This window comes from Diplotaxodon limnothrissa, linkage group LG23 (assembly GCF_057381915.1).
Source record: "Diplotaxodon limnothrissa isolate DT_005_m linkage group LG23, D_limnothrissa_male_GT1.1, whole genome shotgun sequence".
In the NCBI taxonomy this organism is placed as follows: domain Eukaryota; kingdom Metazoa; phylum Chordata; class Actinopteri; order Cichliformes; family Cichlidae; genus Diplotaxodon; species Diplotaxodon limnothrissa.
This window is the reverse complement of record NC_140617.1, coordinates 29,157,954-29,185,283: the sequence shown is the minus strand read 5'-3', so window position 1 is coordinate 29,185,283 and position 27,330 is coordinate 29,157,954. Positions and strand designations below refer to the sequence as shown.

The window sequence follows — 27,330 nt, the reverse complement described above, 5'->3', positions numbered from 1 at the left end:
AAGGAGAGCAGCTGCTGGACTGTTGGGAGGTAATTGGTGTCCCATTCACATCTTTTTCCATTCAAGATGCTCCAAATGATTTCAGTTGGTGAAATGTCGAGACTGCTGGCCAGTTCAGCACCAGGACTCTTCGACTGTGAAGCATCATCTTGCTCAAACATGCAAAACCTGTAAAAGAGCTTTGTTGCTCTAAAAACCTGTATATACCTTTCAGCACTGATGGAGCCTTTCCAGATGTGCAAGCTGCCATTTCCATAGACAATGAAGCACTGACAACAAGCCGGAAAATCCCCCTCCTCGTCAGTCCAGAGGACACGACATCCATCTTTTCTAAAACAAACTCCAACATTTGATTTCTGTGCCCAGTTTCCCACTTTGCTTCAGTCCATTTTAAATGAGCTTTGGCTTGATCACGATCATGTTCACAGATGACTTCTTCTTTGCATGATGGAGATTTCACCTGCATTTGTGGATAGGGTACTTCCTGAGCTCATGCAATCTTTGAATCATGCCTGTTAATGATGAAGTGCTGCCTGAGGACCCGAAGTTCACAGGTATTTTATATTGTTTCCCCATCCTTGTCCCTTGCGCAAAGAGATTTCTCCAGATACCCCGAATCATTTGATATTAAAACTGTAGACGAGGAGAGTTTTCACAATTTCACATTCAACTTATAGATGCCTTTTTGCAGATTGAACCTCTGCCTCTCCAAGATGCTCTTTTTATACCCAATCATGATACTGACCTGTTGCCAATGAAACAGTCAGAAAATCTTCCAGATGTTACCCTTTATTATCACTTCTTCAGCCCTTTGTTGCCCCCGCCCTGCCGTCGAATTCCCCTTTATGCAATTTTAAATTAAATTTGAACATTTGATACATGTTCTATTAAGAATAAATAAAGGTTTACAAGATTTGCAGATCATTCAATTTTTTTTGCCTTTTTTTTTTTTTTTTTGGTAAAGATTTAGGGTTGCATTTCAAAAGAAAGAAAAAACAAAGAAGCAGCTCAGGCCATTTGCATTACATTTTCATGGATTCAGTCAAAAAGGCTGGAGATTTCCCAGGCAAGCACACACGATTAATGATGACAGGAAACATTTTGGGACCTGACTCGAGCGCATTTTTATTTAACGTTCATAACTGTTAAAAACATGTATAAAATTGGTCCTGTTTCAGAAACAAGGCACGCATAGTCATGTCAATGTTCAGTGTTCATGTCATTATTAGCATTATCATTTATCAGCATCATCATCAGCATGTTCCATCTCAGTATTTGTCTAAGAGTAGTATCAAGCATTCCCTAATATAAAAACACGTTCCAATTTTTTATTTTTTTTTTTCCACAGAGGTTAAAATTTTATTCCGAGCAGCAAGACAATATTCATGCAAAGACGGGAGTGGAGGAGAAGATGCGAGCTGACTGGACTGACAGGTCTTTAGTAGTAGGTCTCCCGTTCCACCCAGCCTGGATACAAAAGGAGGAGAAAAAAAACTCACTTGATTTAGAGGAAAACTCATTGGACACATTTCATTATACACTTTATTTTAAAGCATGGAAATAGGCAGGAGGATGGCAGAAGATTAAGGAGATGCCAATTTTTCCATTTTAGCCACTAGCCTCAGGGAGCAAAGAAAGAAGGAGAAGGGAAAGAAGGGAGGAACGGGTAGTAGAGAAAGTAGTACACACACACACACACACACACACACACACACACACACACACACACACACACACACACACTAAAAAGGATAATAAAGGCATGGATTCTGGACTCACCTCCTGGGCTGCGTCTGAGGATCAGCTTACGGATTTCATCATAGATAAAGATAAGCAGGGAATAGGGGAAGGCGCAGAACCACCAGTTGGGCCTGGAAATGCACACAAACACAAAAGAAGATGAGAAACTGATCCAGAGCCCCAGGTCTGGATGAACGACATGTGGTAAGTAAACCAGATTAGAGTCCGTAAAGTACTTATTGGTGGTTTCTGGGGGAGGGCTTTACTTACTTAAGAGGATACATTCTGAGGGCAACATCCATGCCTGGGCAGTAGGAGAGGAAGGCAGCCAGAGCGGTCTCCTCAAACAGTCCAAAGATCAGGATCTTGTTCCTGAAAGAGCAACAGAAATAAATCAGGCTGAATATTTATAGTTTTATATGGTTTTATTGTGCCGGGATGCTGCAGTGGATACACACATTAAATATGACCAGAGCTCCACAAGTTCTTAATATGGTTATGTCAGGCTGCTCACAGACTTCAATTGTGACCATAGAACTGGTTTAAACTTTGTTTGTGGTGGCCAATCACAAGGAAGTTGACTGAAAAGTAAGGACTGCCTTTAAGACTGCTTGTTTTAGACAGTGGCTGACCTGAGATGCACCTTCATCCAGTCTATAATAATAATTTATTTAAAAAAAGAAAAAAAGGAGAAAAGACTTTTGAACTGTGAGATGGGCAAAGCTACTCCAGTCAAGTCCATGAATAACAATGTGGCACTTGAAATGATGAGAATAGCTTCCCTTTAAACAACTGACACTGATCTGAGCGACCGATGCAAACCACAGCCGGAGTGCTTTTTAAATTAAGTATATCCTTCTTAGAGCCCAGAATATATGCAGAGGTTAGCTGGAGTTCTTCCCAGAGAAAGAGCACTGCTACTGCAATGTGGATAAATAAGCATGACATTAAAGGTGGCAGCTGTTTCAGGACCATTTCAGAATGAAATATCCACAGCTAAGTTCAAGCAGAGGTGACGGAGAACAGTGATGCGCCTCCGCATTCACAAACGGAGGGTGTTTTACTCACTTCATGCCCTGCTGGAAGACTGAGTTCCTCCTGGTCTTGCAGATGATCAGATCGGCCCACTGCACGATGACGATGCTGACGAAGAAGGCCGTGTGGCAGGTGAACTCCACGATCTTCCTCTGCTCGTAAGTCTGATGGAGAACACATCGTTTGCATCAGCTGATGATGGAACAAACTGTTACTTGAGGTCTTCCTTACAAATGTTACTCACCCACTGCTGTCCATAGCTGTCCTCCAGGTCATTGATGTACTTGTTATCCCAGGAAACTCTGATCCCCACCAGGGTGGCCGGCAGGAAGCCGTTTTCAGCCAAGATCACAAAGTAGGTGAAGAAGCCTGCCAGAGCCTGGATCATACCTGCAAGAGGGAATGATCATTATATCAGACACTTCATAACATTCTGATGTTTTAATACTAAAATGATGAATACATGCAGTTAATTTGTGTGAAATTAAACTGGAATCAATCATTTATTGATTAAACAGATCAGCTTTGTGCTCTTTCGGAAAAAACGAGACGAATGAGAACGTCGCCGTCTGAGTCGGTGAATATGTTTATCCAGTCCTTTGGGTAATTTTCTGGATCAAACCATTTGTCAATGGGTGAGTAATTAAGTAAATAAATCTGATTAACCAGTCTTTGAGGCATTAACGGCTTAGAATAAAAATTACAAGTAGACTAAATTTCATTTTAAAATCATTATCCATGAGATGAATAATCCATAAAAAGATGCTGTGATACTTTAGATGTCTGGCAAGATGCACTGATCATCATCAGATATTCAAAGCCTCCTTAATGCAAACCCCCAAAACAGTTATATCATGTTTTTAAAACAGTAAGGAGGGTGAGAAATTTGTTTGAGTCTATAACGCTCTTATAAGGAAGTTCAAAAATGGTCAGAGGGGTCAGGTTTATTTCTGGCTTCATTACCGAAGAGGGAAACATCAAAAGCCCGAGGCAGTGCTCTGTCATCACTCAAACATACAACACGCATACACTTCAACTCTCTATCACTACAGGACTATTTATGGTGCATGCCTCTCTTCTTGTTATCTTGCTCCACCCAGACACTGAGCTGCCCTCTTAGAAAGACAGAAAGAAAAAAAAAAAAAACAACATCTAGCAGAGATCCATGTCTAGAAAATGTCATTTCAGTGGGCAATTTCCAGAATTCGCATTCAAGTCGAGGCCATCTGTTTACCGATTTGTCCATAGGCTATACTGATGAGCCTCTCGTTCACCAGCTTGTCTGTTTTGGGGTTTCTGGGCTGTCTCTTCATGATGTCGCTCTCAGCCGCTTCATAAGCCAGGGAGATGGCAGGGACCTGAGAGGCAGCACGCAGCACCAATCAACAAAACAAAAAGCACCAAAAAACATAAAAGTTCAAGTTCCTTGTTTTTCAAATAACTTAAAAATCATACAACTGAGCGATGAATCCCTAACCGGCAGCAGAAAAAAAATAAAACACTACCATGTCAGTTCCCAGATCAATACAGAGGATGGTGACGGTTCCCAGGGGCAGAGGGATGTTGGCGATGATGAAGAGGAGGAAGGGAGTGATCTCAGGGATGTTACTGGTCAGAGTGTAGGCGATGGACTTCTTCAAGTTGTCAAAGATCAGACGGCCTGATGAGACCAAAGCAAATTTGTTGTATTCATAAATGCTCCTACTACTTACACACAAGTAAGCTAGTGTCAATTTGTACAATCTGTTACCCTCTTCCACTCCAGTGACAATGGAGGCAAAGTTATCGTCCAGCAGGATCATGTCGGCAGCCTGCTTGGAGACGTCGGATCCAGCGATGCCCATGGCGACACCAATGTCCGCTTTTTTCAGAGCTGGAGAGTCGTTCACGCCATCACCTGTCACGGCCACAATGGCTCCCTGCACACAAGACGGTGCCAAAGTCAAATTAAACAGAACAGAAGGGGAAAGGCGACGTTCTTTCTTTCAAATGACATTACATCGTGTGACACAATCTCCTGCCTTGTGAAAGAAAAGCCTCAAAAGGTTTCAGGGAAACTCCCATTTTTGTATTTGACAGCTGTGATAAAAGTGACTAAGAGACATAAATGTGGAATCAGTGGAGGAAGATTCGCCGCTACAGTGTTACGTGTGACAAGGCTTTGGAAGGCTATTCGGTGGCTGTGTTGGATGCCAACAGGGGCAAAAAACAAACAAACAAAAAACAAAAGCCTGTGGGATTTCCTTCATTAAAAAATAAATTAAAAAAAGGTGAGTGCCTCAATTATTTGTCACATTAGCTCCACACAGTGTTATTATTAGGCCTCCCACTTGAGCTAATGAACAGCGCACCAAGCATATTTTTGAGATTTATTAAACGTTGACAAAGAAAGAAGCTGACAGTTCAATTATTTATAGCCGAACGTGCATCAGTAAACTACCAGATCTATATTTCACTGCACCTGATGTGGCAAATAATGGCTATTAAAGCGTTGAGATGAGAGACGTGTTTGAAACGTTACAGTCATAGCAGTCTGCTAAACGCCGCCCTGCAAATAGCTGTGAAGAGTCTGTGACGCAGAATTGTTTACCGAAACCCTTGATCGGACATTATAAACAGGAATTATTTTAATAAATATCTCCATAGTCAGAGTCCACGTACAACTTTGAGAGTTTTCCCCCGCTTACTGATGCGCTCAGATATTCATGCACATGGTTGAGCTCACAGCTTGACAGATGTTGGCGCTCAATTATTCAGCCAACTTGATAAATCAGACCAAAGCAGCAATCATAACCAACCACTGGGAGAAATTCACAGATGCATTTACATGACAAAGCAAAGGCAGGTGCTGTGTTTGCCAAACTAAAAAACACGAGCACAAACGCTGCAGGTGTTTGTGCGAGCAGGACGGTCTGCTCCACAGCACAGGTGAAAGCACTGTGCCACATTTTCACATTTGTTTTGCTATACCTGTCTCTGGCAGCCCTCCACAATGATCAGCTTCTGTTGTGGCGAGGTTCTGGCGAAGACGATCTCCGTGTGGTACTTCAAGATGTCGTCGAGCTGCTCTGGGGTCAGATCCTTCAGGTCACCACCGTGAACGACGCAGGCCTTGGCATCTCTGTGGGGAAAAATGACATTCATACTTAATGTTCTGAGGGTGGAAATTATAATAGATAATGGCCGAAACACCCAATGAATCCAAGGTCCACTACTGATAATATGTCCCAAATCTTAATATGATAACCTAGATTAGATCTCAAATCCCCTCCAAAAATTGCAGATTAGCTTGGGTAAAAAACCAAAAGTTGAGGCATAAAACGATGTGTGCTGCTGGTAAAGTTTCTGGGCTGCCTTTCCTCATAACAGCCATCCCTCAAGATTCTCGCCATTTAAAGCAATGCATTGTCAGGGACTACAACATCTAGTCCTTTTGCTGAATGTAACAGCCACATTTAAAAAGAAAAAGGGACCAAGAATGTGGCCATGAGGTAACCCCACAGAAAGTTGGTACCTTGGATTGACTTCGTTGATCGGGATGTTCAAACGTGCAGCAATGTCTTCAACAGTCTCGTTGCCCTCAGAGATGATACCCACACCTTTAGCGATGGCCTTAGCTGTGATTGGATGATCACCTGTTACCATGATCACCTAGAACGAGGGAAGTTTGTGCTGATAAGTCCAATAAGTCAACACTCTCATTTATGAAGTCTAAATGTCTGCTTTGAATGTGATCTCCGCATGCATACCTTGATTCCAGCACTCCTGCATTTACCCACGGCATCGGGCACAGCAGCACGAGGAGGGTCAATCATGGACATGAGGCCGATGAAGCACAGGTTCTCAGTGGGGAAGTTCACCTCGTCGGTATCAAAAGCAAAGTCCTCTGGGAACTGCTCATCAGGCAGGTGATAATGGCAGAAACCTAGATTGGACACGAAGTGGTCATTTAGGTTTCAACTCAGTATTATGAATTCAGAAATTTAAACCCCCAGCAGCCACAGAGCCTCACCCAGCACTCTCTCTCCCAGACCTCCCAGCTCAAGGTACGCATTCTGGAAAGAGTCTTTCATCTCGTCATCCAGAGGCTGCTCTTTGCCCTGCATCATTATGGTGGAGCAGCGGTCCAGAATTCTCTCTGGAGCTCCTTTCATGACCAGCAGGTGCTTGGACTCTCCTTCACAGGAATTCTTGTGGATGGAAAGCTATGAGCACAGAACAAAAAAAAAAAAAAAAAAAAAAAACAGGAACAAATTTTTTAAAAACTGTTGTTTTTTTTTTGCACAGTTATGAACCCAACTTGCAATTAAGATAATCTAATATTGTAGATTTCATGTACATGACAATAAATGTGACATTTCATAATGCAATGCATACTTTTGCCATACCTGGTACTTGTTAGTGGAGTTGAAAGGGATCTCAGCAATTTTGGGGGTTTTCTCCCTCATTTCTTGGACTGAGCCACAGCAGAGTTCAATGCACTTCAGCAGAGCCGACTCAGAGGCATCACCAGCCACATCTCTCTGGATGATGAAGATAAAATGGGGAAAAGAATCTTAAGTAGATTATCAAACTATTCAACTGGGTTGCCAAATTACTGTATGGAGAGTTTAGAAAATTGTTCTCTGTTAAATTTACTTTGGAATAAGGCATAGCACAAGAAACAAAATGCCCGTTATAATTTTTCTTCCCATTGTAATAATAGGCCTTGATGAAAACCAACCCCATGTTTACCCTTGCCTCATTCTTGTAACAGTGACAGACAGGAAAATAATGAGCAGTGAAAGAACATGACTGATAGTCTTGGAGCCAAGAGACCTACGTGCAGCTGCGTGTGTGTGTGTGTGTGTGTGTGTGTGTGTGTGTGTGTGTTTGGTGAGGTACACAGTAATTATGTAGTTACATGTGTGTGTGCGTGTGTATGTGTTTATGTGAGCCACTGCAGTGGGAGTTATGTGAAGGAAAACAAGCCGGTCTGTCTAAGAGGAAAACATCTCAGCAGGGGTAAAAATGAATAAAAGCCCAATAACAAAATTGGACCCCTGTTAGAAGGTTCAAAATCATTCATAAACAGAATAATGTAGAGCTGGATATGAAGATATGATTTTTAAGACCGATAACTTGGTGATTTAAATGGTCAACATATCGGCCTTTTTTTCTTTTTTTCAATTTTGCCACACACGGAACAAACAGATCTTCTCCAACTTGTTAGGTTTATTTATATTGATGATAATGACAATGCAGTTCCATAATAATCTAGTTTTATTGTTACAACAAGTCAAGGATTACTTGTTCACGCTGTCCGGCTCTCCTCGGATCAGTTGGCAGATATGCCAACGGGGAAGTTGCAAAGTCCCTTCTGGTAGACAAATGTCACCATATCAACACTGATTACACCATTAAAGGCAGTTTCTCCCTTCTATTCTTAGAATTTTGATTTATTTGCCATTATAAACAGCAAATATCAGTCATCGACTTACTGCCAATATATCAGTTGGGTTTTAATTGCCATTGTGAGCACTGGGATAAAAGCATGATTATGACTGTCATACTTTTGTAGCTATTGCCCAAATGGGCTACCAGCTGTGTCTCATATCAGTCGGGCTCTACAAAAATAAAGGTTGTTTACCAGAGTTTAATCTGCAACCCCTCCCCCAACTGATGAATGCTGTGAAGTGTCATGTGGGCCTGTATTTAAAAGGGGGCTTTTATCATAGGCTTTACAGGATTCTTTGGTCAGTAGCACGCCACAGAAATTATCAGTGGATCTCCCAGCTAAGTCAGCCCACTGGAAACACCAACACAAAGTACTGAAGCTTTGACACTCTTGATAAATATGTCCTAAACTGCTTTATCATGAAGCATAGACAAAAGCTGCAGCATCATTACATTTCCTTTCATAGAACCGAGCCGGTCTCTTGTCCTTTGTTAGAATATTTAGAGAGGCATTCACGCAACCGCACAGGTGTTACAAACACTGGGAATGAAGTGAACAACATTAGAGGATAAAAACCAAACAATAGGGCAGAGGAACACTTGTGTTTTTCAAATCATTTGAAAAAAGGGCATATTCAAATTTAGATAATGAGTCAGCAGTACTGGAGTTTTAAATCCTGCCCACATAATGAGCACACAAACTAAAAGCTTACAACAACAGAAAAACATTTCTTGCTGTTGAACAAAGGATTTAAGAGCACACAGGCTTCTGTTTTTAGCTCTTAAAGCTAATCATTTCCTAAAATACATAAACACATACACAATTCATGCAGGGGAAAAAGAAAAATCCCGAGAATGACTCAATTTGATTCCAATTATCCAAATAAACAGAAGGACAGGTGAAAGGCCTACCTTTAGAATGGGAACGTTGCTCTGCTCAGCCAGGAAGACGGCGCGGTTGCAGAGTCCGGCGATTCTAGCCAGAGAGGCCCACGTGGCAGAGCTCCTGTCAAAAGAGGTACCGCTCTGGTTCTCAGTGGTGTCGGCCTCATGGATCTGGTTGTCAAACCACATGTGGGCCACAGTCATTCTGTTCTGGGTCAGGGTGCCAGTCTTGTCGGAGCAGATGGTGGAGGTGGAGCCCAGTGTCTCGACAGCTTCCAAGTTCTTTACCAGGCAGTTCTTCTTGGCCATACGCTTAGCAGTCAGAGTCAGACACACCTACAGAGGAGAATGCTTGGGTCAGCCAACTGTTTGAGAACCACTGGATCTTTAAGACACATGAAACATCTGGACTCACAGTGACAGTAGCGAGGAGACCTTCTGGCACATTGGCGACAATGATGCCAATGAGGAAGATGACGGCCTCGAGCCAGGTGTACCCAAGGATGAGGGAAAGGATGAAAAAGGACATGCCGAGGAAGACTGCCACACCAGTGATGATGTGGATGAAGTGCTCAATCTCGATTGAGATTGGGGTGCGTCCGACTTCAAGTCCCGAGGCTAGCGTGGCGATACGACCCATGACGGTACGATCTCCAGTGCTGATCACAATACCACGGGCAGTTCCTGTCACAGGGATAAGATCATTAAATAAAAAACAATAAAACATTAGCTTCATTGTTCATTCTGTGTCATTATACCTTCAACACAGTTGGTCGAGAAGAAAGCAATGTTCCTCGTCTCCAATGGGTTCTCGTTGGAGAAATCAGGAGTACGAGTCTGGGGCTCTGATTCACCAGTCAGAGACGAATTGTCCACCTGAGTGGAAACAACACAACAAACATATGGTAACATCTGCCTTTAGTTAAATAAAGATCACTGAAAGGGTCTTGACTTCAGGTTTGGGACCCAAAACGGGTCAGCGATTTGCTTTTTTGTTTTCCATAACAAAATAAGTGCCTGTTAATTAATGAGGCACAAGTCAAGTAACTAAAATAGTGACTTCAAAGGAAGAGTCAGAGAGGGTAATTTGGTTCTTCATGCTCTACTTCACAATCACATGGCAATCTGATAATGAAGTGTTAAAAATACAAACAGAGTGCATGACATTGTTTGAAATCCACAATAAAAACAGAATTAATTGGTCACAGCGAGCCTGGATTTTATGAAAGGAAGCACTATTTTTAGAGAGACATTTCAGGAGCTTCGAATCACTAACAAGCACTGAACTGAAGGATTAAAAGGTTTCCCCTGGATGATACTGATGAGAAATTGTTTGTTAAAAATGAAATAGAGGCAGATATAAATAACTTATGGAGCGCCCACCTTGCAGCCGTGGGCGGAGATGATTCTCAGGTCGGCAGGGATCCTGTCACCACCTTTCACCTCCACTAAATCACCAACCACCACATCCTCAGCGTTGATGCTCTTCTTCTCACCGTCACGAACAACCAGGGCTTGCTATGAGAGAAGAGAAATGAGAGAAACAGATGCTGATGTGAGACAAATGGAGTCGGGTGAACGTCCAAATCCGTTTCAGCTGATTTCAGAAAGCACTGTGTGATTTAACAGGCATGAGACTGAGACGTCCCTCTCTGCTGCTCAAAAATAATAAACACAATAATAATCACTGTGACAACACTGCTTTCAGTGTAATGTAATCCATCAGCAGGGGTCTCATTAGGATAGCAAGAAAAAAAAAGCTCAAATGTAATAGGCACCTGTGGGACCAGGTTCTTGAAGGAGTCCATGATCTTGGAGCTCTTGGCTTCTTGGTAGTAGGAGAAGCAACCAGTGATGATGACGACAGCAGAAAGCACAACACCCAGGTATAACTGAATGGCAAAAACAGCGAGTTCAGACTTTTCCCCAGCAGTTCCTTTCTTATCCAACTTAGCTTCCTTTATTCTGTTAAGCTTCTGAAGGTAAATCCTATTAGGAATAAGTGTCTAGCATTGCCTGCTTTATGATGTTAAACTGGCTGAAATCATTTTCCACACAGTTAAGGACTGTAGCTTACATTATCATTCGCAGGTTCCTCCTCCATTGCAGCCTGGATACTATAGGCCAGGAAACAGAGGATGGCACCAGTCCACAGAAGCATGGAGAAACCACCAAACATCTGAAGGAAAAACGAGAACAGGACTTGCCTTTTAACTCACGAACTTTATGAAACTTGTGTCACAATTTAACGTCGACGGCGAACCCCCTGACAATCTCCAAACAAGGAAGATTTTGAAGTCACCTGTTTGCAGAATTTGACCCACTCTGGGGTGGTTGGAGGAGGAGTGAGGGCGTTGGGTCCATCACGGGCCAGGATCTCAGCAGCCTTCTCACTGGTCAACCCCTGACATGAGAAAATACCGAAACAGAATGTTATAAAAATGCGCCAAGCTGACACGCAAGAGAGCTTGGACAACGATGTCTGCCTTTAAATGTCTTCATCACCATTTCCCAACCAGGGACAAATACACACACTGCCAGATATTTAAGCCCAGGGGGGACGGTAGGTGCTACTAGTTGCCTGGAAACACATCATCAACAGGAAAAAAAAAAAAAACCTACACAAAAAACAACAACAACAGGGCCATCTACTTCATCAGCAGGTAGGAGGAAGATGAAGAAGTGAAGATGAGAGGAGCGAAAGATGAGGCAAATGGGATCATATGAAATCAGGGCAGAGGGGCGTCTGTGGCTAATAAATTATTCACAGCTGCTTTAGACGCATGCATGCGCACGCATGCATAGCTCGGAGACCCCAGTTAGAGGCACTGATTAACTACTCTCCTTGATCCCTCCTGTATGACCAGGAGCACATTTGCATGAGGAGAAGGGGGCCGTTTGGAGGGTGCGACTGAGATGGCAGTGGCTGGAGACTGGGGGAGTGTCTTTAAGACAGGAGTGTGCATTACAGTTCATGCATTAAAGCCAGTGTATGAATTATACAATACAGTCGTCATGCCACTGGGCTAATACCAAGAAAGTTAAGTGCATTTCAAAGGAGCTTGCAAAGAAAAGCGTCTGGACTTCTTTAAGTTGCTTGAATACGTTTCACCTCTCATCCGAGAAGCTTCTTCAGTTCTAAGGTCAAATGGTGGGGAGTCCCAGATATAAACCTAGTGGGAGTAACCCCCCACAGAGGGACAAAAGGACCCCCTGATGATCCTCTAATCGCCTGAGCCAAGGTGTGAAACTGGGCGTGGGTCCCAATCAGCCAGAGTTTCAGGTGAGTTCATTGTGAAACCTGGCCCCACCTTATCATGCGAATTCCTGAGGTCAGATGGCCCAGGATGTGGGACTCTCCACCATTTGACCTTAGAACTGAAGAAGCTTCTCGGATGAGAGGTGAAACGTCTTCAAGCAACTTAAAGAAGTCCAGACGCTTTTCTTTGCAAGCTCCTTTGACTACGATGACCTGGATGACTGAGAACCTTCACAGACTTAAGTGCATTTCCTTTTACACAGTGGCATGTGAGGTTCTGCACTGCAGGGTCTGTCACAATAAAAACAAGAGCTTTTCAACTTACAGTTATGACAAGGTGGGAACATACCTGAACTCCGCTTCCTCCAAATGATCGACAGCAAAGATTTTAAAACTTGATTCAACTCTCTTTGTCACAGTTCAATTTCCATTGCTATTCCTCTTTGTCCCACTGTTTTTCAATTAAAGGTTTAGCTTAATGCAGTTGACTTAAAAGTGAGGTCTAGGAAGCAGAGGGCTGCAAAATATTTTCTCTAAAAATCATAATATTCTGTTCTAAAGAGTCCTCTTTATAGATGGGGGGCTCATTTATACCAGTAAAATTAGTATATTGCGACCATCACTCCCTCCCACGTTATTTTTGGACCTGCATAATCTCTGATATGCCTCATCAATCTGTCATGAACAGCAAACCATCCCTGCTACTGCATAGCGTGGCTAATCCAGCTAGCCAGCTGGCGAGCACAGGCAAATATTTTAGCCAGTCCACAGCATCAAGTGACGCAGCTAAAAACTGGTATTAGGATTATGACTGGGCGGAGGGCTCTCTCCACTGGAAGTGTTCCCTGGGCCCCCAGAAGTCTCTTGAACCCTCCTGGCTGAAACACACGAACAGAGCCTGAAGATGAAGTAGCAGCCTCGACAACCCTTCGTCACGCGAGCACAGATCGCTCCCCTTTTTAAACAAAGTCTCGTGTTTAATTCATCCGAGCACCATTAATCATTCATGTGCCGAATGTCAGCTGTCAGACCAAAGAGGGAAAAAAAAAAAAAAAAAAAAAAAAAAAGGGAAAAAAAAGGGGGGGGGGTTAAAGGCAAACTACCAGCAGCCAGTTTGCAGCTGGTATTGCAGCTTTTTTTTTTTTTTTTTTTTTTTAATCTAATCTAATCTCCGTGATAGATGGAGACACTTTGATGGAAATACACTCCCCCCCCCCAAAAAAAAAAATTACATTACGATGCCAGAGTCTGGAGACGAGGACAGCAGCTGCCAAAAGTTAGACTGTTTAAGGTTTTTAAAGCAGACAGAGAGCCAGAGGGCAGCACATTTTCAGCTTTCACTCACATTGGTGAGGTCCGTTCCATATTTGCGGTTGAGCTCGTCCAGGGTTAGCTTGTGATCATCCTGCAGGGACACAGAGACAAAGTGGCATCAGACCAGAGTTCATGTAATCCAAGTGTGTGTGGGCTCAATGTGCTGAAAACCAGTGATATTTACCTACATTTTACAACGACTTCCTCATATAAGATGAATAAATGAATGGAAAGATAATGAGCCAACAGAAGACAGAGAGAGGAGATGGTGAAGAAGAGGTGAAAAAAGAGAAAGGAAAAGATAAATGTAAAGTAAGTAGAAGGATGAGCTGAAGGAAGGCAGCAGGCAAAACAGGAGCATGAAATGAGGAAGCAAGAAAGGGAAAAGAGGAAGGAGTTAGGCAGGAAAAAAAACTGGAGAAAAACAACAATTAGGCAGTGGCAGGATGAAAAATGATGTTTTTTTAGAGGACACTATTCAGAATTTAATGAGAAATTAACATGTGATTGGTAAAAGAAGGTATGATAGATCAACAAATGAAACTTTTTACTTTGACAGATTTGTGAATATATTGACATCAAACACCAATTTTATGCTCTTTAGTACTGGCTGCATTTTGGTATTCCTTGTGGAGAGGTATATATGAAGGAAGTAGCGGTAGAAGATGAACACAATGGAGAGGACAGAGTGTTCAAATGAAAGGCAGGGGACTGGACAATCACAGGAAAAGGTCCTGAGGTGAACAAACGTAGCAAAAAAAACAAACAAAAGTGACCACTGACACACTCACCATGTCCACTTCCTTCTTTAATTCATCCATATCTTTTTCTTTCTTCTTACCCTTGCCCTTCTTCTTGCCGCCCTGCTCCGAGGTCGCAGCGAGCTCATACTGCTCTCGTCCTTCCTGGAAACACAAGGCAGATGGGGGTTAAAAAACAAACAAACCCAACAACAACAGAAAATGAGATACTGTTTAGTTACAGAAATAACTTTAGATTATCTCAAGAAGCTTTGTGAATGATACCAATAATGCATAAATTGGCAGTCAAAAGGTACAAAGTATAGTGTTAGTAATGAGACACCACTGAAACGGTTATTGTTCTCTCGAGTCACAGGAGTTATATAGTACTTTTCTACTGCAAGCTAATTGAGTGCTTTCTTACTACAAGTCATATTCACCCAGTCTCACACACACATTCATACAAGTGTTTTTCTCTATACCTAAATGCTTTCAACCTAACAGTCACACTGAGATGGATGCATTGGGGGTTCAGTATCTGGCCCAAGAATACTTTGACATCCACACTGGAAGAGCAAGGGATCTAAAACTTCCCAAAGCAATTTACATTTTTCCAGTATTTTTTTCCCCTCTTTTTACACATTACATTACATAATTTTTTTTTATGCGAGTGCATCTGCCATTTTGCTGCTCATACTGAGGCTGCTAGTTTGCGGCCAGCTCAGAATTCTGGATAGACAGAGGTGGTTTTCCTATGTTAGCTTCTTTAAAATGTGCATGTTCAGCTGGGTGAGGGTGATTAAAGTGCCACCCCGCACAACTACGCACATTTAAGAACTCACCAACGACCACGGTCACTTTGCTAACAATGTATGCAAACTGCTGCTTTGCTAAATGACCTATGTATAAAAGATTCTTTCTTTATTGGTTTCCTAATGAGATCTGACATTAAATCAAGACATTAAACCAATCGTTCAGTCCCAGAGTATAAACACAAAGGACATTTAAAAAAACAACAAAAAAAACAAAACAGATTTCCAAGTGTCCAAAAATCTTACTGTCATGACCTTGATATAGTCGTTTTTTGATGTGCCACCACTGGATAACATACCAGCACAGATAAAAAGAAACCAATACATGTGAGGCAGTTAATTCTGAGGCATTGGACAATTCAGAATTCATTCTGGGTTTATATCCACATGCCTATAATACAACTTCTACCATGTAGTTATAAAGCCATATAAGATCAAATCTTCGAGCCTAACAGTGAGTAGATTCCCTCCTGTGATGCCAAACCAGCTTTGATCCTTTGGGGAAAGGACATAAAACCTCTGGGAATATCCTGTGGTTTCTAACACTGAGACTTTGACCCCGGATTCTTTGGGTCATCTGGGTCATGTGGGCTTGCGGTATGGGGCGCATTCTAGAGAGGCCAGAGGAATGCTTGGGTCACTCTATTTGGTAAATGTAGTCCTTTAATAGCAGTTTTTGCTGCATGGCATTGTGCATTTCCCTGCTGGGGGAAGACTGTTGCCACTGGTAACTGCCATGGCCCTTACAGTGGGGTGCCTTTTCTGCATTGGTATTTGCGTGGATGATTTGATCAAAGTGACATCCACATGACATTCAGAACCCAAGTTTTGTTTGTTAGCACAACAAAGCAACAACATGATGGATGTTATTCATTTCACCTGGCAGTGGTTTAAATGTTGGGCCAGTGAATATTAATCACTGCATGACACTTTAAGTGGGGGTGCGTGCCACTGATTTAAATGAACTGCAACCACTTGATGGCACACGCATGCTAAATAATAAAATGTTACAACTTGAAGGTGAAACTTCATGTTCCAAACCTTTTCTGTGCAGAAACAGACAGAATCATGCATAAGTAACACGATGACTACTGCCGAGGTGCATCTGATGTCTCATGACTCCAAATGCCAGAAGACATTTTGCCATACTGCGTCTCTTTAAGCCTCCATGTGGGTCAGTGCACTTAAAACCAGATACAAAAATAACAAACATGGCCTTGTCTAAACCTCAGAAAACCTTGACCTAAATTGGTGAGACAAACTGCCACAAACTTCAGCCAACAGTCCAAGAAAGAATAGTCACCTCTTAACTTGTCACATACATGTGGACACCATCTGTCACTGCAAACAGCTCTCTTTTTCTTTCTTTTTTTCCCCAGTAAACTTCTAAAAGCCTCTTATTTTTAAAAAAACAATAATCCATCTGTAAAATTGTGTTTCAGCAACTGACAATTTTGAAAATTTAAGTCAATTAAGCTTTCAAAGGATCAGTCGAGCTCTAGAGGCACATCTTTATCTGCCAGCATCAATAGTCTCACTTCGGAGAGGAGCAGAGTTTTTGCGCTTACTGGTCAGTTGCGAGATAAGACTTTCTGTGGTGAGCCAGATTACGGTGCTGGGTGAAACCAGTTTCACTTGTTGAAAACACCCACGTTTGCAGTAAAAGGTGTCACTGTTGCATGCAAACGCATGCACACACAAAGCACTTTATTCACTCGCCAGTTTTCTAAATGCAACGTGAACAGTTATGCACCCCAGCCAAACACCAGAGTGGAACAATAAACCACACTAGTCATTTACTGGTAGTCACACTTATATATATCACCCTATTTTGTTGATTTGAAACTCCAACTGGGACACAAATTCTCTTGCTGTAGGCAAGTAAACAGAATATCTCCAAATTTGGATCTTGCAGTGTCCACATAGAATTACTCATAGTAGTGAAAGCAGGTTTAAAAATTATCAAATATGGAAACACTTCTGATTTTACATTTCACGACAGAGCAAGACTGCGCAAAGACCGTCTTCTAAATGGCCAAGCTAGAGAGACGGTGAGACAGAGTGGGCAAGTGGAAGAAAGGAAGTCACAGGAAACAGCTAGGGGTAGAAGTAGCGTTATTTTTAAAGCTCAAAACGCACAGCTCTGAAGCAGCACTTATGAACTCCGTTCTTTAACAGTGAGAAACATCGCAAGGCAATTCCATGTGCTGCTGAACACCTTCATCCTGTCCAGGGTTTTAAATGAGGTGAATAATGAGCCTACAGTTTTTATTGACACCATAACCAGATGGCCAACATAACCACTCCTTATATATGAGGACATGAACATTCTGCTTTCAGACTGCCAAACTCAGTGGTTTTTATGATACTCCTAAAAGACTAAAGTTATAGCCTCTATAGAAAGACTTGGTGATATGATGAAACAATCTGGCAATAATAGGAAATTATACAATTTTACTTTCATTCAGACTTGCAGGGTTTCTGAATCAATGCAACTGATGTGCTTTTTAAAGCTTTTTACCACCGATCAGTTATTATTTAGTCACATTTACAATGTTGAACTCTCAAAGGAAGATAACCGAAATTTTCAAATTGTTATTTTATTCCAACTGTCCAATTTAACAGATCAGCCAAAAGCTGATATCCACTTAAGCCCAAAATGAAGTATCTCAACAATTATTTTGTACATGGCCACTTGACTAAGTGCAGACATTAAAATTCCTGTTCTTCTTTGAGGGCCACCATAAGACTGAACACTTCAGCTGCCTTTAGCCTTAATGTGGCACATTAGCAGGCTACATAAAGACTGACTGTGATTAGGAATACTGATAACCATCGCCATTTAAAAAAAAAGAAAAAAAAAGTCGATACTGATATTTAGAGATTTGAAAAATCCCACATATCAGCTGTTTTCCCTTCTGAAAGAAACAGGTTTGTAAAATGCAGGCATTTATGAATCCTCACTAGTTTAAAAATTATTGTTTTATTGCAGACTGATCTCAGTCAACCAACCAACTCTGATCAAGTCAGCTGGTTGTTATTTGTTCCAATTCAAACACAGGGGAGTTCCACCTGGTAGTCAGCCTATGCAACAGCAACACTTACACCATGTTCAAGTGTCTTTTTCCCATTACTTAATTCATTTATTGGTTGTTATCAATGACACTACCAATATACCGGCAAATACCCAATAGTTCAGCTCATATATCACAGATATATGAAGCAGGCTGTAATTGTCTCATAGTAACGGGATGTAGGTTTTTATATATTTCAAGTAAGATAATGTTGATATAACCTGGACAATTGGATAACTCTATTGCCCAAATGGGCCACTAGCTGTGTGTTTTAACAGGTTAAGCACATGTTTGATTCTCAGGGTTTGTGCTACGAGGGAGAGAAAGCTAAGCTAGTGTGTGCTTCAGGTATGTAACAGAAGACAGCAATTCTAGAAGCAGACATCGATCAGTGGTTAAGTCCCATCAATAATTCAGCGCTGTACAAGGTACAGCACTTTAAAGGTGTTAGCATGTTAGCAGAGAAGGAGGCTGTCCAACACCAAGTGACTACCAATTTGCTTCGCTCGTTAGGTGGTGATATTTTGGACCCAGAATGACTATAAATGAACATCCTAACCACAGTCCCAGTCATGGAAACATGCTAACTAATATTGTTTTTCTACCACATTAGCCCTTAAAGTTTCCCAGAGAGCCACCAGAGCACTGTGTGATCCCAAGCACATGTTGTTATTGTTGCTTGAGCCCCCCTGGCCAGCTAAGCTGGGAAAACATCGAGCCTGGTTCTTGCTCTTAGCCTCTGGAACCTCAGGGGGCCCTCAGGGGCCATCTGGCTTTAGTGAGAACACTCATGAAGAGAGGACCAGAGCCCAAAGTTGGACACACATTTGTTTCCAACAGAGATGACACCAATTTGAAGAGTCTGTAAAGTCCATGTCCTCCATGTATAAAAGTTCACATCCTGAACAATGTTTTATTGATAAAAATTCATTCACCTCTGGAATTTTGGATATGAAGAATGCCAGGCTTGTGTATACCACCCGTTCTAATCAATCAATGAAAAATCATGCATTTGTCTTTGATAGCTTGTGATTATGATTTGATCATTTATCATCCAGGACTGCATGCACTCCTCAGCTGAATGGCCTCAAGAACATATCACTTGACTGACGCACGTCAAATATATCATTAGACTTTGTGCAAACATTAATCGTCCTCAGAAAAAGAAGTTGAACTGCAACCATTTTAATTTTGACTGTCCAACTTAAATAATAATTAATAATTAAATATCTGTTAGCTTAAATAATTACAGTTTTTGGTTCTTTAATTACTATATAATAGTAGTTACATTAATTATCCTATTTAGGGTCAGACTGATACAGGATTTTTAAGACGAATACTCATGTTCAGTGATTGAAAAATCATATTAGCCGATATTTTCAGGCACACAAACCAGTTTCTTCATACATTTGTTATGTGTAGCTACTAATTTTAGGATAATGACAATTTTATATGCCTATTTGTATTGTTGGTTTTTGTGTTTGTCTGTAGACACTGATACTAACATAGCGGCAAATACCCAGTATTAGTCAACTGTAATGGTTGGGCTCTAGTCCTAATAGGAAAGATAAAAGTTTATAATTGAAGTATCCAGAAATGAAATTAATAAGTCATTAGTATTTTTTGTCACAGCAACAGTGTATTTATGAATATGAATGATACATAAAAGAGGCCACAACAATGCAGAGAAACCCCAACTTGGACTAGTGATCTGTGAGTTTTTAAACACCTGCTATTTCAAGTCTTTCACTTCAGGTAAAAGATCAGAGTCTGAGAAGATGCCAGAATAGAAACACTAACCTGCTACAGAGCACAAAGTCCCTGACGGCAGACTCAAAAAAGAAAGCAGCTGACAAGCAACAGTCAAGCCGGAGCTGCTGCACCGCTCCCCTAAGTCTGCTCTTGACATTTCTTTTAAAAGACAGAGTAGATTGATAAGTAAATTTCCCTGCGTCTCGCACCTCAGTCAGTTGATTTGTCATTGTGCGCCTCAGCCAAAACACTTTTTTTCCCTCCCAGCCTTGAACTGGAACCTAAGTTTATTCTTAATCAAGTGACACTCAGATTATTTGTAATCACACAGCATTTCATTCAACTCATTGCTACTGACAGCATTCAGCCTCTAACTCTAAAGGCATTTGCCTTGACTATAAAGACAAAACAGTGTTAATGATCCCTCTGTAGCTCACTGCCAACACGTGGCCTTAAAGTCAGCCACAGTTGTCTGCCATTTCTTTGTTCGGTCTTTGATGCATTACTGTCGACGCACCTGCCTCTGTGTGGGGAAAGCCCCATTTCATCAGTTGCATCAGTTTTAAACCCAGTGAACTTGCTCTGGTCCTGCCAGATAAGGGTGACACATAACTAAATCCCATCCGGGATTTTACCCACCCTCCCCCAGTCTTACTTGCACTGTACAGAAATGACTGCATCCCCCGTGACGGCGCTGCACCTGTCACTTTACTAACTACTACTGAGACATCATAAATTAACACGCAGAGGTGCTGCACCTACACTTAACTCCACAGTCACATGTTGACAGCTCATCTTCCTGGTGTCAGAAGAGGCAACAGAGAGTCAGGTGACTCTGAAGCTTTCGCGGTCTTTTTCCGCTCGCAAGACAACAAATCAAAGCACAGAGTCAGAGATATCAACTAGATTAAGGATATCACACAAGACATCGCTGTCTGCATATTTCCTGATGCTTATTTAGCTCGAAGCACAGCTGCAAACAAATACTACTACTTTGAGGATTCTGGGGTCCAGTGCACTTACACTGAGAGGCTTCTCATAACCTTGAAGAGCAGCATTCAAGGTCAGTGAACTCCTTACAGCAGTAAGGTGGTTAAGATTAGAAAGAAAATGCAAGGATGAAAGTGGGGAAGGAGGTGGTATGAAGACAATACACTGACAGATGATGAGCAAGGGAAAAAAATGAGAGGGAAGGATCTGCTCTACAAAAGCAAACGTCATAATAAACTGGTATGAATTCTCCCTGAACAATGGCCTTTTGTACTACCCTCACAAAATCTGCATCAAACACACAAACAACAGCCTCACAGAATCGTTTCATGTGCTTGGTAAGACCACAGGCACGTGGGCCATGTTATCTGTTATGATGCTGACCAGTGCTCATTGTTTTTTTTCCTTGCGCCTTTTTTTGGAGATTTTTGGGAATTTCAAAACAGGCTGGAACCACGCTCTCTTTTGTTTGTCTGCAAAAAGGCTACACAGTCCAGGAACTGTCAGAAAGATTTCGCAACATTACAGACCGATATCAGTGACATTGAGTTCAGCTCAGCTTTTATTAGCGATTGAATCCCGTGAGAACTAACCGGTAAGAAGAAGGCTTGAGATAGAAAAAGAAGCATGACAAAGTTGGGGAAAACAGTGAGGGTTTGCATCTCCGAGCAGAAGCAACTTCAAAAGCTGACCCCACTCCCAGCCTCCCGGCTTTTGCTCCTCGCATGGGAGAACAACATCCTAGAGGCTCAAGTGGACATCAGAAGAAAGCGGTCGAGCAGCCACATATTTTAAAGTGTTCGAAAACGTTTTACAGGCAGAATTCCTGTGAGCGAGTCCACCCTGGTGCCAGGGTCTCTTACCAGATACAAAAGCTGCTCATTCAACTGTGCCCCCACAAACACACACAGACTGTCCTGGGACTTTGCCCGGTTGCCACCAGCGACTGTTGCCACACCTCTGGAGATATGTGAATGGACAAAGTCACGTGTCACAGCCCCTCCTCCTCCCCCTTTCCTCCCATGCCCCCTCCTCCTCCTCCTTTATTCTTTCATTTCCTCCAACTACCCCTTTTTCTGTTTAAACACTGAAAAGAAAGTGTGTTAATTTAAATGTGGGGGAGGGGGGGGGGGGGGGTCGTGTTTAAATCTCCCTCCACGTCCCTGTGACTCTCAGCTTTTTTTTTTTCCCCCCCATAAAAAAAAAAGAAAAGAACAAAAGTGAGTGAATGAATGAATGTCTGGCAGTGTTTCCTCAAGAATTCAAACTGCAATCTTATGTCATAATCACACGAGCCAACAGCTCAGTGATTCAGCCTGCAGATCCTGGATCTAGATTTTAACATGGCGTGGAAAATTCCCATATTTCCTCATGCAGGAAAGGAGCACAAAAGACAGCCACCCGTGTGTTCTCTGCAGGTTTTTGGTTTTTATGTCCATGTTCCACATTTACTCAGCTACAGGCTCGCAGGGAAAGTTCAAAGAGCTGCCACGGAAAACAAATCACACGGCTCAAGCTTCTTAGCAAAACAGAGGGGAAGGCTCAGGGAGGGATGGCATGTGGAAGAATTGGAGGGAGGGAATTAAAAATAAAAACGAGGAAAGCCAGAAAGAATGGCAAAGCAGGAAAGAAAGAGAGAAGCTAAAGATGGCAAACAGATTAATGGAACGTAGGAAACACAACGGGTAAAGATTGACTGAGCGTAGGAAAAAGAAGCAGAGAGAAGGGGGTACGCGGTGTTCAGAAACAGACAAGGGGTACTGTGTGACAAAAGTCCCAGTTAATTCACAGTGACTGCCAAGCGGAAAGAATGTTAAATCCCCAGTAAAGAGGGGGAGCGGGACAAGAGCGGAAGGAAAACAGGTACAAACAGAGAACAAGGGGGGAACGAACTGTAAGGAATGGATGTGAAGGTGTAGATTAAAAGTGGGCGGGGACTAGCATGCCAAGTCAGCTTATGGTGGGAAGATGAGAGAGAAAAGTCTTTGATACGAGTGAGGGGAGTGCCATCCAGAAACAGCAATATTACCATCTTTTCACTGTTCACAGCATGTACACTTCAATGTTTCAACTACACTCGCATAGTCATATTTTCCATGCAAAACTGCAAGCTCAAGATCAGAAAATCCTCAGCTGTGTCCTTAACCAGTACTTTCACAGAGCCAATCTGCCTGTCCATAGATTTCAGATGAGACAAATTCAAGGAAAAACTTAACATTGGGTGTTTCAGTAAGGTACCGCAGCTACACGTTCCTGTACACCTGCTTTGGTCATCCTTTGTATTGATTTGCCAAGTTTCTACAACTCCATTAGGGTCCTCATTTGGCATTCCTAAGGATTGTGGTGGAACTCCCCAACATGTCCGTCCTAAAATTTTCTAATAGGACTGACTGCACCCTCTTCAAATAGTTATCATTAGTGACTGTATTGCCTCCTTTCTACTAGCACCTACTCATCTACTACCTACTCACTTGACTGTACTCAGTTTTTAGGATTTCCCATTAGGTGGTAGTGCCTGGTCTACTGGGCTGGGACCAACAGACTTCATGCCACTGATTCCCTCAAACATGGAAATTAGGGAAATGGATGCACACAAACCAAGACCCTAGTCCAAAGACTAGGTGCAGACATTTACCATCAGCTTAGCAGCAGGTATACGCCTCTGTTTTCCATTGCTGTGTTGTATTTATTTCACATGTAAATGTTGTCACAGGATCTTTGGGCCACATTGTTATAAGGACCCCACCCACAGTGAGTGGTAATTGAAAGGGAAAAGGCTTAAACTGAGCCAAGTTGAATCCAGTACAGTCGAGTTGGTGCTAGTGGAAAAGAGGCATGTGTGTCCTACAAAGAGGGCATTATCATCCTGAAGAAGCTTACTCCCATCAGAATGAAAATGACCAGCGGTCACATTGTAACAATATGACGGTTGAAAGGTCAAAACTTTGTCAAAACTCAACCCTCATAAACCCAAGTCAAATGTTACCACTTTTAGCACTAAAGAAAAGAAAACCCCAGAAGGGTGGGAGCCAAAACACTGAGGCTTTGCAATGCAGAGTCTAGAAACTGATGGGAGATGTCAAGGAGGCTATGGCAGCTATGGACATTTCAACCAGTTAGAAAGACCCTTGTCACATTTGAGTGATGTACTTTCAGCTTGCTGGAAGGCTGATATTGAATCATAAAAAATAAAAAATATTTCTCTTCAATGTGTCATCCATCCAAGTATGATTAAGACAACTGGGTAGTTTAACTCTCTATAACTGCAGAACGCATGCTGCACGAAAACAAACAAATTCAACCTGACAACCCAATATTCATGCAACTGTGACCATTTCACCCTACCCCACCCATTTACCAGAACAGGATAATTTCGTTGGTGAAAGGAAACTGCTATAGCTAAAGCGTTTGAATTGGTTGTAAAAACGGATGATTTTGAAGACCTGAAACTTCTTAATAATTCAGCCAACTGAGGAGAAAAAGATCTTAAAGGTTGAGTTAGGTAAGACTATGAAATATTTAGTCCACTTCGCCCCCATTGCTCCCCTGAAAGCGTTGACAGCTGCCTCTGCGTTCAGATCCCCCACTCCGCAGTGCTCGCCTAGTTCAAGTGCAGAAGCTGCAGTTTGAACAGGTGAGGTAACCTCCCATCAGCTTCTGCACTGCGAATTTAAACAAAAGGAAAAACAAGTGTGTGTGTGTGGGGGGGGGGGGGCATAAATAAATATAGATAAGCTTCAGCTACCTGCTCCTCTTTCCTAAAGAGCTTTTAATCCATGAATGGATCATTCAGGTTAAGAGAGTGCACTGCACAGAAATGTCCGCAGCCCCTCCATCATGTCTGGAAGTTGTTCGGCAGTGGCAACTGGTGCCTCTTGGCCCCCACCTCCCTCTTTTCAAGCAATCAATCCACCCTCTTGCTAGCTCACTTTGCTTTTGTCTCTTTATTGCACTGTGCTGCTGATGTGGTGAGGAAAATATTTTTTTTTTTTAAAAAAGGGCGAAAGAGTAATGTCATCCTCATATTATGAGGGGAGCAAGTGGGAGGCACACTTCCCCCCCAAAAAATGATCTTCCCGTACCTGTTCTCACTCTCTGCCCCACTTCTTCTCCATTGCAACTTAACCCCCCCACCCCTTCGGAAGGCTCTATGGTGGCCATCATCTCTTCCAAGTCTAGCTATTTGTCCGTGCCAGCACTGAATGTATTTGAGAAAAGGAGAGAAGAGGAAAGGGAGGGGGGCAGGAAAGGAGGGGAGACACTGTGGGGGAAGTGGAGGCTCGAATGGGGGCAGGGCATGGCTTTCATCACATATGGGAAGGAGAAAAAAGAAGCGGTGGCCAAGAAGCTGAGAGAGAGTGAGGAGAAAACTCTGCGGAAACAGAAGGAGGGAAAAAATGAAAGAGGAACAGACTGAATGAGGCGTTCTGCTTCACATCTCCCGCCAGATCTCTCTCAGCCCATCTTCCCTCTCCCCTTCATCCCACCTCTCCATCCCTTGCAGGCTGAATCTGTAATGAGTGCTTCCCCTGCGCAGAATGGCAGGGTGTGGCGACTGCTGACATTACATGCAACTGGCTTCAGTTTCATCCCCTACAATTCAAGCCGGGGAGGAAGGGGACGATATCAGCCATACCAAGAAGCAACAGAGGAACAATAACAGACTGAATCTTTCCATGTAAAAAAGCTGGACACTAATATATGATGAAAAAAGACAAGGAGGCGTGGGAATTTTAAATCAATTTTAAAACATCACAAAAAGGGCTTAAACTGTCCTCTTTTCTTTTTTCTCTTAACAATGCCTGCAAGCAGCTTATAGCAATTTTAATCTATCAGTGATGGATTGCTGCCACCATGGAGCACAATTACCCTTTCATCCATTATATTCCTGCAGTTAAAGTCACAATAGTGAACCCGCATGACACAAAACTACCCAGCAAGCAGTCGAAGAAATTCTCCCTAAAAGGAGGTACGGCTGACTTCAGATAAGTTTAAGATAGCTGCTCACAGTTGCAGGCAGAGAAAAATGGGTCGGGCTGCTAACATATCCCTCCCACTGCCAGGCTGTTATTCCCAGAATAAAAACGCCTGGTGCTGAAATAAAATAAATAAATACATACAAGTAGCGAGAAAGAAAAGCCACAGTTCTTCCCTAAAGGCATACATTTCTGTGCTATGTGTTGCTCACGAAGAGCTTTCCCACTCGAGTTGAAGCTTAAAGTGGCTCTAAAGTCAGTAAAGTGAGGACACCGTTACTTTCTCGAGCGGGTTTATTTCCACAGCTGCACCGTCGCAGCTGGAAAACTTTTGACAGCTCAGGCGGTTCAGAACATCTCGTTACATAACGGGACGCCACTCAAAAGCATCTCTGTGAGCGATGGAAACTTACTTCACAGCGGTCTTTATCCTTGACGGGCTCAAGTCAATGACAAAATACATAAATAACAGAAGGAGAAGAACAAGAAAAGGGGGGAGTCTCTACTCTCTGAGGGTTCGAAACACGGAAGTACCCCTCAAGAGGCATTTGAGGAGAAGGCATTTTGAAGCGTTTCGAGCGAATCGCAACACATGGTGTAGCATCAGCATCGACTTAAAGCGAACCACTTGTTTGAATGGCGAACTTTCAAATATCTCCTTTTGCCTACCGCTTATTCTCAGCGGGAGCAAATAAGAGCATTTGTGGAGTCGAACAAAGAGGTAAAATAAACATTTTTTATACTCACTCCTCGTCCCATGGTTGCCAAAATGCGGGGTTAATTCTTCCCAGTTCAAGTAAAAAAAAGAGCAACGAAACTCCACCTTAAATTTATATACAGTTAAAAAAACAAGCTAAACAAAAAACAAAGATAAAAAAATAAAACTCCTGGATGTGCCTGTTATTATATATATATATATATATTTTTTTTTTTTTAAATTTATTTATTTTTCTTTATTTTTGTAGTCAGCACGTGTCACTCCTCCGCAGCACACATCCGAGCTCGCAAGCCGTCGCGGCAGACCCTCCAATACTTATAGACGGCGTTTCTTCCATAGTGACGTCGACGCCATTTGCCATGGTAACCCCACGGATGAAGGCGGGGCATCCTCCATTATTGGGCGTTTTTTTTTCCTTTTTCTTTTCTTTTTTTTCTTTTTAAGCGCCACACACAAACACACACACAATTCAACACTGATGGGCACTAATCTGCACCGCAAGTAGTCCAAAATAAAAATGATAATAATAATAATAATGATAATGACAATACTAACAATTAAAATATCATGGCAACTGTTGATTTTCTATGTTAAATGTT

General features: G+C 42.3%; 1 protein-coding gene across 1 annotated transcript; it reads right to left on the bottom strand.

Moving 5' to 3' along the window:
- Window positions 1-1,193: 1,193 nt before the first annotated feature.
- On the bottom strand, window positions 1,194-26,999 carry LOC146608281 (sodium/potassium-transporting ATPase subunit alpha-1-like). The gene is made up of 23 exons (XM_085349008.1): window positions 26,761-26,999; window positions 14,461-14,574; window positions 13,701-13,760; window positions 11,399-11,500; window positions 11,174-11,275; window positions 10,875-10,988; window positions 10,480-10,614; window positions 9,855-9,972; window positions 9,512-9,780; window positions 9,124-9,432; window positions 7,164-7,298; window positions 6,788-6,980; window positions 6,525-6,700; window positions 6,290-6,426; window positions 5,746-5,896; window positions 4,526-4,694; window positions 4,281-4,435; window positions 4,010-4,133; window positions 3,020-3,165; window positions 2,809-2,939; window positions 2,011-2,112; window positions 1,780-1,871; window positions 1,194-1,467 (listed from the first exon to the last, which is right to left on the bottom strand). Exons 1-23 carry the CDS (start codon window positions 26,770-26,772, stop codon window positions 1,439-1,441), a joined length of 3,075 nt encoding a protein of 1,024 aa, XP_085205134.1. The 5' UTR covers window positions 26,773-26,999; the 3' UTR covers window positions 1,194-1,438.
- Between the last annotated feature and the right edge of the window lie 331 nt (window positions 27,000-27,330).

Coding starts and splice junctions, on each gene's coding strand:
- LOC146608281 (XM_085349008.1), bottom strand. Junction 9,973..10,479: donor TCTCCGCCCACGGCTGCAAG/GTGGGCGCTCCA, acceptor GTTTCCACTCAG/GTGGACAATTCGTCTCTGAC. Junction 6,981..7,163: donor ACTCCACTAACAAGTACCAG/GTATGGCAAAAG, acceptor CTGTGCTCATAG/CTTTCCATCCACAAGAATTC.